At 39.6% G+C, this 14,864-nt stretch overlaps 2 protein-coding genes and 1 pseudogene across 4 annotated transcripts in view; 2 read left to right on the top strand and 1 right to left on the bottom strand.

Moving 5' to 3' along the window:
• The window catches only part of LOC103962758 (eukaryotic translation initiation factor 3 subunit M), a 78,202-nt gene extending 63,523 nt beyond the window's left edge, over nucleotides 1-14,679 (bottom strand). The window contains exons 1-10 of one of the 3 annotated variants that reach the window (XM_048579030.1): nucleotides 14,494-14,661; nucleotides 13,755-13,884; nucleotides 13,253-13,391; nucleotides 12,962-13,174; nucleotides 12,734-12,872; nucleotides 12,186-12,336; nucleotides 11,989-12,098; nucleotides 11,809-11,906; nucleotides 11,631-11,700; nucleotides 11,208-11,486 (exon numbers count right to left, since the gene is read on the bottom strand). In XM_048579030.1, coding sequence (XP_048434987.1) covers nucleotides 11,397-11,486; nucleotides 11,631-11,700; nucleotides 11,809-11,906; nucleotides 11,989-12,098; nucleotides 12,186-12,336; nucleotides 12,734-12,872; nucleotides 12,962-13,174; nucleotides 13,253-13,391; nucleotides 13,755-13,884; nucleotides 14,494-14,586 — 1,233 coding nt within the window. In that variant the 5' untranslated portion in view covers nucleotides 14,587-14,661 and the 3' untranslated portion in view covers nucleotides 11,208-11,396. Of the gene's footprint in view, nucleotides 1-11,207; nucleotides 11,487-11,630; nucleotides 11,701-11,808; nucleotides 11,907-11,988; nucleotides 12,099-12,185; nucleotides 12,337-12,733; nucleotides 12,873-12,961; nucleotides 13,175-13,252; nucleotides 13,392-13,754; nucleotides 13,885-14,493 lie in introns of those variants that run through there. The other 2 variants (XM_048579032.1, XM_048579031.1) reach the window with 2 other exon arrangements.
• LOC125474865 (receptor-like protein kinase FERONIA) lies at nucleotides 1,193-4,337 on the top strand. The gene is given in 2 exon segments (XM_048579025.1): nucleotides 1,193-1,665; nucleotides 1,668-4,337. Coding segments are annotated over 2 exon segments (2,637 nt in total). The 5' UTR covers nucleotides 1,193-1,577; the 3' UTR covers nucleotides 4,217-4,337.
• LOC125474867 lies at nucleotides 7,989-11,060 on the top strand (annotated as a pseudogene).
• Nucleotides 14,680-14,864: the final 185 nt, after the last annotated feature.

Raw genomic sequence — 14,864 nt, 5'->3', positions numbered from 1 at the left:
ATTACAACTTCCGGACAAGTTTATGGTTTATGATTGTGAATTAATGGTTATGTGAGATGCATAGAGAGCTCATAACCTGCACCCCGATGTTAGTGCTCCCACCAAGAGTAGGGCACAGTCCTTCACGTGATGTTGACCTCCTTCACCACACACTCATCTTGGATCCAAGTTAGGTGCACAGTTTTGTCGTACAGACCACTATAGGTGGTTCCGACTCGTAGGTGACCCACAATTATTCGCCTAGTCTTCACGTGATCGTAGCATTTGAGCGTATTTATTTACATCCAGTCCTGTCGTATAGACCACTTTAGGTGGTTCCGACTCGTGTGCAGGTATAGTTAGTGAGTTGGGGATTTGAGCTCTAGATTCAGCCGTACAAGTCACGTTAGGTGACTCCGGTTAACATGTTACTTGCATTGATTGACATTACCTGGGTTACTTACATTTTATGCGGAGGCATTCGACATGGCATATTTTTTAACATGTTCTCGATATATGTGTATATTCTATTTTCTGGGAAACTATACAAGTTTTACGGTGAGGGGTTAGAGCTTTTGATAATGAAATGCTTTTGAAAAGCTTTGTTTTTGCCCACTCACACTTTCTGTTTTGCGCCCCTCCAGGTTCTAGTTAGAAGTAGTTTTGGTGGTTCACAAGGACTTGACCGTAGTTCTGACAGAACATCACAAATGTAGGATCACCTTTGGGTATTTTGTAATTAGTATTCTTCTTCTGGACTGCACTTAGGTTTTATGTGCTTTGATCATGTTTATCATACTTATTCTTACATTAGTGTGTTACCTTAACTAGTTTATTTAGTAGTTTGGTTTTTATTTATTCGTACTTTTATTATTATCTTTTGCTTCCGCACTGTGCACATGACTACATCACTCTCACGTGACGGCCAGCACGCCTTGATTTCGGTCGGGTTGTGTCAACCTAGGCGGACTAGGCAGATTTAAGTAAATCCATTATATTTCGTATAAATAAATGTCTGTTTATACTTAAAATATATATAATTTCTTCATAAACTACAAAATAGAATAACATATGTATTAAAACATAATAAAAACATGGAGAACACTTATTTAGTGTGTGCTCATTTAAGTATTCAACAAGTCTCTTACAATTTATTAAAAAGAATTCAATGCAAATTGAAAGTTATCTATTTTCTGTCTAAGTAAGTTGCAACCTAGGCAGGTGCTTAGGTGGGTCTGGACAGACTAGGTGGGCGCCTCAGCTGGTCTATGCATCATTTCTTAATTTTTAGAACAGTGCTCATGCTCCACTACTTTTGTTTTGCCCTAGATTTTCAATAATTGTGCATTCAAACAATAATATATCAACTCAAAGTAGAGGACAAGACAAGCTGCTTTAATATTCACCAGAAATTTGGTGAAAAAAAAAAAAAAACTCTGAACTTTCAAACACCCAGTTTTCCAATTGCAACTAAGCACTTCACCATTAAAGTATTCAAAATCCAGTTAGAAGTTTAATTATGAATGGAATTTTGTTAAGCTTACGACAATAAGCAGCAACAAATTCCCCCGTTTCCAAATTGCAGCAAACACCTTACCATGAAACCCAATCTTTCTCATCTGTTCCTTACCCTGTTTCTGCAAATCATAACCCTACACGTGGCCGGAGACTCACCCACTGTCTACAAACTGGCGACCAAGTCAACCAACAGGACGGACGAAATTGGAGTAGCGATATCAACTCAAAATTCTCCACCTCCCAACCAGCTGGCAGCTCATCCGTACTCAAAGCAGCAATCCCGATCTCCTCCTCCAGCCAAGTGCCTTACACTGCAGCTCAGCTCTCTCGCTCCGAATTTACGTACACATTTCCACTCACCAGCGGCCAAAAGTTCATCCGCTTGTACTTCAACCCCACTTTCTACGCCGTCGAGTTCGACCGATCTAAATCCCTCTTCTCAGTCGAAGCCGGCGGCTTTACCCTTCTACGCGACTTCAACGCCTCCGTCACCGCCGATGCTTCCTGGTCGGAGACAGTATCCAGGGAGTTCTGTCTCAACATTGCATCCGAACAGAGCTTGAACATCATGTTCACTCCGGGCAAAGCAAGTCCAGATGCCTATGCCTTCATCAATGGAATCGAAATCGTGTCCATGCCCGACAATCTTTATTACAGTCCGCCGCAAAGCGCAGATTGGGTTGTTTCCGTAGGCAGCATAAACCCGTATCCGATCGAAAATAACACCGCCATGGAGATGGTCTACCGGATCAACGTCGGCGGATCTCAGCTCTCGTTCAATAAGGACACTGGAATGTACAGAAACTGGGATGGTATTCAAGTGGAGTACAACTATTGGGACGATTTGAGTAAAGATTTTAGTGTTCTGCCGCAAAACAGTAGTACTGAGCTCGACTTTTCGAAAATTCTGAAGTACTCTGCTCCGGAAGAAGTTTACCGAACCGGTCGGTCGATGGGGTGGAACAAAACCATAAACAAGAGCTATAATATCACCCGGGGGTTTCCGGTAGATTCTATGTTTAATTACTTTATTCGGCTTCATTTTTGTGAGTTCGAAGGTAATGTTACATTGCCCAGGGATCGGTTGTTTCAAATTTTCATCACCAATCAGACGGCGGAGCAGTTTGCGGATGTAATCACGTGGAGCCAAGGTTATGGGAAGCCGGTGTACAAAGACTACATCGTTTTCGTGCCTGCAGGCACCGGAAGTAAAAAGAAAGTTCATCTCTTTCTTGCATTGCAAACCACCCCAAAAGATCGGTTGACGAATTACAACGATGCAATCTTGAACGGACTCGAGATCTTCAAGCTTAGTGATTCAAAGAGGAATCTCGCCGGACCAAACCCCGACCCGCCTCTCAAAATAGCTCCGGCGGAGAGCCCTAAAGTTTCAGACAAGAAATCGATTCCTCTGCTTGCCATCATCGCCGGTGTAGTTTCAGGTGTGTTTGTTTTAGCCTCTGTGTTCGGATTTTTGGTTTTCTGGAGAGGAAGAAAAGTCAAGGACTCAAACTCCGGGCAAGGAACAAAGTGGGGTCCATTTTCTTTTTCGACGACCAAGTCAACCAAGACTCGCAGCTCTTCTTTACCGTCCGATTTGTGTCGCTACTTTTCACTGGCGGAGATCAAAGCCGCCACCCAAGACTTCGACAGTGTTTTCATTATTGGCGTCGGCGGTTTCGAACACGTCTACAAAGGAAATGTCAACATGGATGGTGGGTTGCGCCCTTTCGCAATCAAGCGGCTGAAATCGGAGTCGTCGCAGGGAGCTCACGAGTTCAAGACGGAGATCGACATGCTATCCCAGCTCCGCCACGTCCATCTAGTGCCGCTCATCGGGTACTGTATGGACGACGGCGAGATGATATTGGTGTACGACTACATGGCACATGGGACCCTCCGCGACCATCTCTACAATACCGATAATCCACCTCTACCGTGGGATCAACGGCTACAGATTTGTATCAGGGCGGTGCGTGGGTTGCATTTCCTTCATACAGGTGCGAAGTACACAATCATTCATCGAGACGTAAAAAGCACAAATATCTTATTGGATGAGAAATGGGTGGCCAAAGTTTCGGATTTTGGACTTTCGAAAATGGGGTCCGCGACCGTGTCTCAGACCCATATCAGCACGGTGGTGAAGGGTAGTTTCGGATATTTGGACCCTGAATACTATCGCCGTCAACAATTGACGGAGAAGTCTGACGTATACTCATTTGGTGTAGTGTTGTGTGAAGTACTGTGTGCGAGGCCAGCTTTGATTCGTACGGCGGAGAAAAACCAAATAAGTTTGGCCGAGTGGACTAAAATCTGTCACCGAAATGGGAAACTTGATCAGATCATAGATCCGAGCTTGAGAGGTAAGATTGGAAATGCATGTTTGAAAAAGTACGTTGAGATTGCAGTGAGTTGCATGCATGACAGTGGAATCGAACGACCGTCAATGAATGATGTTGTGTTGGGGCTTGAGTTTGCTCTGCAGCTTCAGCAGAGCGTTGGAGGGGATTCAAATTCGGACGATGAAATGGGCGGTGGAGATGACGTTGAGAGTGTGACTGGGAGCGATGTAGGGTTTATTAGCTGGGAGGAGTCGTCGGACTTGAAGCAGAGCAGGGTGAGCAAGACTAGTAGTGATCATAATTCTAATACTAATGAATCGATTAAAGGAATGTCTGGGACTGTCTTCTCTGAGATCAACGATCCCAATGGAAGGTGATGGTTGATTGAGCAACGTTTTTAATCCGTTAGTGTTAATCTATTAAGCTTGGACTCGAACATATAAATTGTATTAATCTAATATGATATATGCTATAATTTGTCAACAGAATTCGTATGTAGTTTTGTTGTTTCTTAAATTGTCCGCAATTAAATTTTGAAGTAGTCTAAACAATTAGGTGTTGGTCTTATGGTACTTCTATTTCAAATGTTGATGGAGAAGTTAGCTAGGTTGTAGTTGAGAAAAAAATCGTATTTTAACTTAAAAATATTTAAATTATGATAAATATTGAAAATTCATTAAGCCGACACATATGAAACATATACAAAAAGCAAGTGGTTCTTTACCATAGTAGTGAGAAGGTGTTGAGCCTTTACATGATGTGAAAAAAAAACAAACAAACAAACACACACACACATACAAAAGCAATTAATACATCAATTAGCACAATTAATACAACAACAATTGAGACAAATTGAAAGAATTGTAGGAGAAAAGTGAGTTTTGTATGGATATTTAAACAAATACATAGGTATTTATAGAGTTTTTGGGTGAATTTTGAGTTAAATATTGTTTTTTAATTATTTAGCTGTTGGATTTAAATTTAGACTATTAGATTTTTTTTTTTTTTTTTTACTGTTATCATATTCGATCTCACCCCATTAGATTCAATAAATTTATAAATATAAAACAAAAATATTAACTAAATTAAATGTGGAGCATTCAATAACGAATTACCCATTTGAATTTCAACAATTGGTCAAACCGTATACTCATTTAATCGTAACCGTTTCGTTTATCGATTTACTCCTTTTTTTAATCCGTTTATCTTTCTTTTTTTTGACCTTTTACCCCTCTTTTTAGCCGTCTATATGTTTTTTATTTTTTACCTTGAAAATTAAAAAAGTACTTACAACATTTAATCCCGACATATATGTTATAATACATAACAACAAAATTTTTACTTGAAGAAAACCTTAATTTATACGTGTCGCTGATCATGCCAAACATTTATAAGGTTTACCTTTTCGAATGAACTCAATGTTTGACGATGAACCCTTAGGTCGCTTTTAGTGTTTAAAATTAGTATCCATTTCTTTCTTACACATGCATCGAATCTAAATAATTATTCAATCAAGTTCAACTAGACACCGAACAAACCCAAGCATTCAACGGAATCCTCAGGAAACATACATGAAATTTTCTTACAAACCACCTAATCAATTTAATAACAAACTTGAAGTATTGCTGAATTATTATTATTATTAAACTAAATGTGTACCACAAAACCAAATGTCTCTATCTGATAACCCTTTTGGTACATTTACATTCCAAATGTACCGAGAAATACAAAAAATCAAATTCACTATAAAACTAAATGTGTCCATATTATAGGTAACTAGATGTAGCTATATAATCAAACAAATCTTTATTATGTGTTAGGTCTTCTAAATAATAAAATCTGACAATTTTTTTTATAAATATTATACTATATTCACAAAAAAAAAGGTAAAATTATAACAAACAATAAAAAAAATGCATAGAGATGGATAATAAATGCATAAATATAGGGATAAGAGGAAAAGAAAAAAAAAACGAAATGTTTAGGAAAAGTCTTGAAAAACTGAAATTCTAAACAAAATAAACTTATGTGAAAAACTGAAATTAATAACCAAAATTTTAGGAAAATGCTTGATCAAATTTTCAAAAGGAGTGTATGTTTAGTCTAAAAAATTAAAAAACGAGAGCCTATATCAAAACGCCTCAATTATTAATTGCTTCTTGACTGGGAGAGACCTTCCTTGAGTCAATGTGTCATTTGGTAGAGATATATATGGGCAAACGGGTATTCATTTATATTAAAATAAACGGGTAAACGGATACCAATTTTTAACCGCGGTTAATACCTATTCCATTTATATTCTTGATTGATGATTGATCAAATTGCGTTTTTATGCATTGAGATGAAATGGACATTCACTTCTGAGCTCACCCTTTTTATTTCAGCAGAAATTTTTTGACATAGATAAGGTACGTATTTAGTTTATAAAAGGAGAATCAATGATCTTTTTTTTTTTTTTTTTTTGAGTACATGATGTTTTTATAATAAAGGGAGGGAGAATTCGATTAAGCCACACAATGAGCAATTTAATTTGAAAAATTATGAATTTTCACAGAGAAAGATAGTGGAAGACAATTCAAGAACAAAGAATCCCCTTGATAAATTAATGGTATCAATGGTGATTTTAGAGATGAGACAGTTGAATCTGGAAGTTTGGTGGGCTAGTTCGACATTTTCCGGCAATTGGTATGCGACTCCCCGGTGTTTCCCCTCCCTCTTTGAACAATGACGCAGAAGATAAAAAAGGTTTTGATTTTTTGGGTGTAATTAGATTTTAATTTTTAAGGGTATTTGAAATTAGAGAACAGATGTTGGCTATTAATGATAAAAATTCTATTATACACTTCCACTACGATGTTGGTGAAGTTACATACAAAACATCAAAAGGCAAAATTCATTCATTAAACTCAAATGTATGTCAACGGAAGAATAGAAACAATCTGTCAAATTTTGTTAAAATTGAAGATAAAAATGAATTAGTCGTGAAGGAATATTATCCCTTCCAAATTAAGTTAAATATCTCGATCAATACATTAAGGATGCTTAATTTTCAAGTGTGCAGAAAGAATGAGTGAAGCACAAATATCTCAAGTGCATATTCAAAGATCATGCTTAATTCAGCGTGTAGTAAAGCCTTGACATCAACAACATGCTAAAAACTTAAGGGTCATTTCCGGGTGGATGCTATATTAATGGAAGAGATTGAATCTCTACATGTGATTGATAGACCATCACTCCTATTCTTGTACTCCTGGGGTTGAGGTAGGTTAGGGAGTATGATTCTTTTTCCTCCTATTCTTGTACTCCTGAGGTTGAGGTACTCGGTTTGGGAGTACGATTTTCTCTCCTCCTATTTGCATCAAGCAGCAAGTATCACATCCATATTCAAAGAAGCACCTTCGGCATCATCTTCCATCCGCAAAGTTCATTGGGAAAGCTACTTGTGTCGTTAGGGAGTACGATTTCCTCCCCTCCTACTCCCCGCCAAAGCTACTTGTGTCGTTCATTGGGAACCAAGCAAAATATTTAAGTCGGGTGTGTTATCCCGTAGTCAAGAACACAAGTCTTTAAGTAAAAGTATACACATCATGACAGGAAGATACATCCATCCAATGTGAAAGAGGAAAAGGAATGGAAATTGCCCAAGTGATGCTTCAGCGCAAGTCTTTTCCATGCAAAGACTTTGAACAAACCCTGGCTGACTCTTCTTGTTTACCTTTCCTTGCTTGTGTTTGCACACCATTGTCACCCCTATTGTACGTCCACCATGTATGGAGTTGTAAATAAGTTGCGCTATTCTCCATATTACCAATTGGTTTTATGATAGAACATCAACTTTTTTTAGGAGATTCGCCAACGATCTACATTTCAGTGAAAGATATCACCATAAAATGAGGCTATTCTGGCAGCATATTCGATCGGTATGATAAATGAAATTGGAATGGTGATACTCAAACACTTTCTCCTTTAGAAGCACACCAAGCAGTTGGTATCACATCCATATCCAAAGCACCACCTTCAATGTTGTCGTCCTCCGTTCGCCAAGTGCCATACACCACAACACTTCTTTCTAGCTCCGATTTTACTTAAAGAGGAGGAGCTGATCATAAAGCTGATGCTAATGACAATTTTGGTTAGCATAAAAGTCGTTCTTTTCTACATCAAAGGCCAACGCTGATCTGAAGAATTTTATGATGATGTGACAATAAACACACAAGTAAATAATAAGAGATTTTACTGTATCTCCAGAAAGGTTGTATTATTTCTCCAACCACATCCTCTGATTGAATTGACGAGACTACAAATTCCAGTGAGAAAATTAGTTAAACAGGCAACACCTCACCCTTTCTAAGGTTTTCTTACAATCATGAACAACCCCAACAGCAAACACACTAATAAAACTCTCACTCCTCTTCTCCTTCCCCTTTTTTGCCACATGATAACCTTACACATGGCCGGGGACACGCTGCCAATCTACGATCCGCCTGAACATATCACCCTTCGATGTGGCTCTTCCGGTTCCGAATACGGCCAAGACACCAGATATTGGGATGGAGATATTGACACATCTTTTTTTTTCATTCGGAGCAGCTGGTAACAAATCCATATCCAAAGAAGCACCTTTCCCCAATTATTCCGCCAAGCGCCTTACAGCACAGCAAGGCTTTCCCGCTTTGAATTTACCTACACATTTCCACTCTCTTCCGGCCCAAAGTTCATCCGCTTGTATTTCTACCCAGCTTCATACGCCCCCTACTTCAACCGATCCCAAGCTCTCTTCTCAGTCAAAGCCGGTGGCTTTACTCTTCTCCACGACTTCAACACTTCAGCCACGGCTGATGCTTCTGGCCCGGATACTATATACAGAGAGTTCTGCCTCCACACTGAGTCAGGACAGACTTTGAATATCACGTTCACTCCAAGCAAAGCAAGCCCAGATGCCTACGCGTTTATCAATGGGATTGAAATTATCTCCATGCCCCGATATCTTTACTACACTTCACCCAAGAGCCCAGTTGGGGTTGCTTATGTAGGCAGCAAAAAAAATATTCGCATCGAGAACAACACTGCTCTGGAGATGGTGTACCGAATCAATATCGGTGACGAAAGGCGGATCTATTCCGATCAGGACACTGGTATGTACCGCCAGTGGGATGGTTTGGAAGACGACTACAAGTACTTAGACGATATAAGTGGGCAGCTTAGTGTTTTACCACAGAACAGTAGCGTTCAGCTTGATTTTTCTGGAATACCAGAGTACTCCGCTCCGAAAGAAGTTTACCAAACCGGCCGCTCAATGGTCATGAACAAGACCATAAACAAGAGCTACAATCTCACCTGGGAATTCCCTGTGGATTCAATGTTTGCTTACTTGGTTAGGCTTCATTTTTGTGAGTTTGAAGGTGATGTTACGATGCCCAGAGACAGGCTATTTCATATCTACATCTCCAATCAATCCGTTGAGCAAATGGCAGATATAATCACGTGGAGCGGTGGAAATGGAAGACCAGTGTACAGAGACTACATTGTGTTCATGTCGAGGGACCCTGCAATCCAGAAGAAAGTCAATCTCTTTCTTGCGCTGGAAGCAAGCAAGAAGGATTGGTTGACTAATTACAACGACGCAATCTTGAACGGACTCGAAATGTTCAAACTCAGTGCAAATCAGAATCTCGCCGGACCAAGCCCCGACCCACCTCCTATAGCCCCAGCAAAGGGGACACCATCAAAACCTAGCACCAGATCGGGGACACCATTAAAACCTAGCACCAGAACTCCTTTGCTTGCCACGGTTGTCGGTGTAGCTTGCGGAATACTTGGACTCTCTGCTCTTGGGTTCTTGGTTTTTAGGCGGAGGCGGAGAGTCAAGGGCCCTGCCTCAAATAGGTCATAATCTTTACCAACACATTTGTGTCGTTACTTTTCACTGTCGGAGATCAAAGCCGCCACCCAAAACTTCAGCCAGAGTTTCGTTGTTGGTGTTGGCGGCTTCGGTCACGTGTACAAAGGGCATATCGATGGTGGGGCCACTCCTGTTGCGATCAAACGGCTGAAACTCGAGTCATCTCAGGGAGCCTGTGAGTTCAAGACGGAAATTGAGCTGCTGTCGCAACTCAGACACTGTCATTTGGTGTCTCTAATTGGGTATTGTACTAATAAAAATGAGATGATTTTGGTGTACGATTACATGGCACGTGGGACCCTCAATGATCACCTCTACCACACCGACAACCCACCTCTCTCCTGGGGATAACGGCTCCAAATTTGCATTGGCGCCGCGCGAGGGTTGTGCTACCTACACAGCGATGCCCAGGGCACTATCATCCACCGTGATGTGAAGAGCACAAACATTTTATTGGATGAGAAATGGGTGGCCAAGGTTTCGGATTTTGGATTGTCGAAAATGGGCACAACCACCATGTCCAAGACCCACATCAGCATGATCGTGAAAGGCAGTTTTGGGTATCTAGACCCTGAATACTACCGACGTCAACAACTGACAGTGAAGTCCGATGTGTACTCATTCGGTGTAGTGTTGTGTGAAGTACTTTGTGCAAGACCAGCTGTGGTGCATGCAGTGGAGATGAGGCAACTGAACTTGGCTGAGTGGACCAAGAGCTGTCATCACGACGGGGAACTTGATCAAATCATTGATCCGAACATGAAGGGTAAGATTGAAACCGAGTGTTTGAACAGGTATGTGGAAATTGCCATGAGTTGCATCAATGACAGTGGGATGGAAAGGCCGTCAATGAATGACGTTGTGAGGGGGCTTGAGTTTGCATTGCAATTACATCAAAACTACGGTGAAAGGAACAACGAGGATGTCTTTGCTAGCATGTCAGGTTGCACTACGAATGAATCCGTTCAGTGCATATCTGAAACGAGCTTCTCAGAGATCAACGATACGATTGGGAGATGATGAGCAACATTAGAGTAATTTGGCTAGACTTAAAGGCTATGGGTAAGCCTGACCATGATATGAGTGTGTTTTTTCTTATCTATTGTGTTTGAACCCAATTGAATGCTGAATCACTTGCAGTGCCTGCCATTGAGTTATATTGCAGAACTATTTCTACAAACGAACTGCACTTACGACCACACAATTGCGGGAGAAACTTAAAGGTGCTTCTAGATCGAACCGTTCTCTAAACAAGCACATGCCAAGTGCTTCTCCAAAAAGCACGCCCAAGCCTTTTTCCAAGAAACACTGATTTTAGTAAAACCTTGTGTATTTTTAATAAAAGCACTTGTCAACAAAAGAGCTTACAAAAACAGTTTCATATGATCCTCAATTTGGCTGGAATATGCTCCATTACAACTTTCGGACAAGAGAATTTTCCTGTTAAACGCAACAGAAGTTGCTACTGATATAAGCAGTAGATCATCATTTCGCAAGAGTATAATGTTATACCATTTCTAACCAACACGAGACTATTTTCCTGTCAAAATTTTCAAAATATTTGATCCAATTCCAAAATAACGGGGAATCAATAACACTCATTCGTTCAAACTCTCGTAAGTCAATCAAGCACCTACATTAAGATCCGCAAGTTTCTACCGAATAACTAAGCCTTGCACTGCCTGTGATCCATCATCAGCTATCCTGTTAGCTCGAATGGTGCTGATAACGTTTGCAATATTACCCTACCAATGAGAAACTCTGTCAAGATACAATTATATAATGAAGATTTATGGACAATGCAATACAAAGGGTGGTTTGTTATACTGTAGCAATGAATCGGTTCTTAGTGGTCAGTTAAAAATGAAAAAGCAGTTGAAGTTACTTACCCTCCAAGTTGCTAACTTTGTTCTTAGTGTAAGCCATTGTTCTTCCCCAAATACTCTCTCAGTACAGCGGCTGTAGATGAAAGGCCAATTCAGTTCAAGAACAAAGAAGCCTAAAAGAATGAATAAACAATTATATGCATCTTTGTGTGTACGCAGAAGGTACGAAACACAAACTAACCTCACAATCACCACTTGATTCATCTGGTCCATTTTACAGTCCATCAACTTAGCAGTTATTGCCTTTACCACCCAAAGTTCAACTTCGTCATCATTAATCTGCCAAAAATAATTGCATAAGCATAATTAACCATGATGTCAGTTTTAAACTTCTAGAACCAGAAAGGTAAGCCAACCTAACCTGAAGAGTATCCCTGATAGCACCGTAAGGAATCCGTCCAGATTCATCAGAACCAAGATCCATCAAGGAAATCAACCTCATCTTAGTTATGCAGTCTTCATGGACAAGACCTATAACATTTCAGAAAGCATAATTTAAACAAACAGAAAAATGTATATAATCCGAAGAAAACCCAGTCAGATGAAACTAAACTTTACCGTAGCTTTTCAGTAAATCAGAATTTGCAGCCTGAAACTCCAAGTAAGCATCCAGCCTCTGAGTCAGAAAGATCTTCAAAAGCTGATATGCCAATGCATGCTTAGCATCCTTCTCCAGTTGCTCTACAGCGGGCAAATTTAGCAAATCACACTGCAGCATAACAAACCAACACATCAGTTATCTAAATGCCTAATGGAAGGGGGGAATATGATCATCAGAGCCAACTGCCAAAAACCAGTTGTTTTGAAGTGATGAAATTAAGCCAGCACTCCGTCATGTTTATACAGATATTATATGTAACTGCAGAGGAAGCATAGTAGCTTCTTCAAAATGCCAGAAAAACAATAATATTTATAAATTACTTTATAAGAGTTGATTCTAAACTACTACACAATTAACTGGGTCCACCACACAATAGAATTTTTTAAACCAAAAAAAAAATATATACATATTTTGTAAATAAGGATGAACAGTCACCAAAGAGAAACATGGACTAAAGAATTAGTTCCAAAAAATTTTGAAATTCCACAAGATCCTACAAATATACCTGAAACATGTCTGGGGCCTTCACAAATTCCACAATTGTACGTATAGCTTCCTCTTTGGCTTCACTCAACGTATGCACATCTTCACCAGAAAATGTCGCCAAGTACTTGGTCAGGAATTTGAAAGACTCCTTTGCCAAGCTGAAAATACAACAGAAAATATAATTAACTGTTCTTAAAACAAACCGAGGAAAGACATGTACATATAGAAAAAAGATTACAAAGCATACTTTTTGTGTTCTTTCAGAACATTAGCGATTGTCAGAAATAACTGCCTCTGATCAGAGATCTCAATATTCCACTCTTTCAAAAAACTTTCCACATTTTTGAATGAAGGGATGACATGTTCAGTGACCTTCCCATGGATAGCCAAATTAAGAGCACTCAAGTAGACTAAGAACCGGCTATATGGGTTCTCCAGTAGGTTGTACAGATTGAACAAACTGTAAACAAAACAAAAACAGTCAGAAGTACATTCAAAATAATAAAAAGCTAAAGTCATGATCACAATGGTATCATACATCTTTAAGCGCAATGCAGGCTTGTCGGTTGGTTTTTGAGTAATCTTTGAGGATATAAGTTTTGCCATCTCCAGTGCTTCATCTGGACTTTCAGACTTTGTAACAACATTGCAGATAACAGTGAATATGCACTCAAGATCTAGAAGGAAAAAAAAATTCATGAATTTGTTATGATGAAAATTGACAAAACCATTAAGATGGCATTTAATTGTCGTTACTAATTGAATTAGTTGATACTAAGTCCATATCATCCAAAATTGTTAATAAGAACATTTTAAAGAATATTATGAATTTCAATTTCTACAATGGTAGAATCTACATAACTGACCAAAAACACATGCAGAATTTTGAAGTAATTAGACTAAGGAACTTCAAGCAAACATTGATACAATAGTGGATGAACGAGAATTGGAAGAAAAACCTCTGCACCGTTGTGCAATGCAATAATAAGCCTCTTTATCCATTTAAAGAGTACATAAACATCTAACAATACAGATTGTACCTTTTTCCGAGACCTTTGACAATATGACCTCAGCCGAAGTAAGCATAAGGGACACCAAATCGAACCACCTGTCCGTTACCACGCAATCTTGGGCTTCAGCACATAGTCTAGTAACTTGCGGCTCAGCAACCTGGCAGATAATCATGACAAAGATAAATCTCTTCCTTTATATGGAAATCAAAGAACAAGGGTCATTCCCTTGACTCGTACTGATGAGAATTTTACTCCATGAGAGATTGAGCAAAAAGTTGCTGAATTGGCCTACAAGAAATTCACCAACTTCCGTAGTGATATGCATATGCACAGTATCTATATACATAATACAGACAGGCGTATCTCGGATTTCTTTCGTTGGGCAAAAATGGTGGTGAAATATCAATTCTTACTTCACAATTACCAAATGCAGAATGCGGCAATACATTTGCCCAATGTTTTTGTCACCGCAAACCCAAGTTTCGGATTCGTAAGCATTACAATTAAAACTGAGTTTCGAGATTAAGCACGTAGTACGCAATAAAGGACAAAAAAAAAATTTTTAGGGGGGGAGGAATCCAATATCTAATCACAGATTAATACTAGCAAACCCAAAAACTCAGTTCAATTACTCGATTAAAAAAAACTGGGCAGAAGCATCCGACCCCCAAATTAGAGATGGAATAAATTACAACACAGTCACATCTTGACCTAAATGCACAGAGGAAAATGGGGAGGGAAATTGAAGGAGGAGAGAGAAGAGTACCTCGTGGCCGGCGTCGGCCCAGGCGAGCTCGGAGGTGAATCGGACGACGGCGATAGCGGGATCTTCCTCGGAGGTTGGCACCACAGTCGTCATTGTTAGAGCTCTCTGCAGCAGCAATTTGGTATATGTTTTGCAGCAGAGAGAGAGAGAGAGACGAAAACCCTAGCCGAGGCTTAAGTCTATCTATCAGTATGTTGGAGTTTCGTGTGCGATTATGGACGGCTATTATCGTCTATAAGTTTCGTTTTTACTCGGGGTCGTTATTTATTTATTTAAAGAAAAATCAGTAATTTAGTGAATGGAAGGTAATGATAACGGAAAATGATCCGGGGAAAATCATTTTCCAATGATAACCACCGTAGGTCCAGCAG

The sequence above is a fragment of a genome, unplaced genomic scaffold (genome assembly GCF_019419815.1).
Source record: "Pyrus x bretschneideri cultivar Hongxiangsu unplaced genomic scaffold, Pyrus_bretschneideri_v1 Contig13, whole genome shotgun sequence".
Taxonomy (NCBI): domain Eukaryota; kingdom Viridiplantae; phylum Streptophyta; class Magnoliopsida; order Rosales; family Rosaceae; genus Pyrus; species Pyrus x bretschneideri.
Note: the sequence above shows the minus strand (reverse complement) of the source record. Positions and strands in the feature narration are given on the sequence as shown.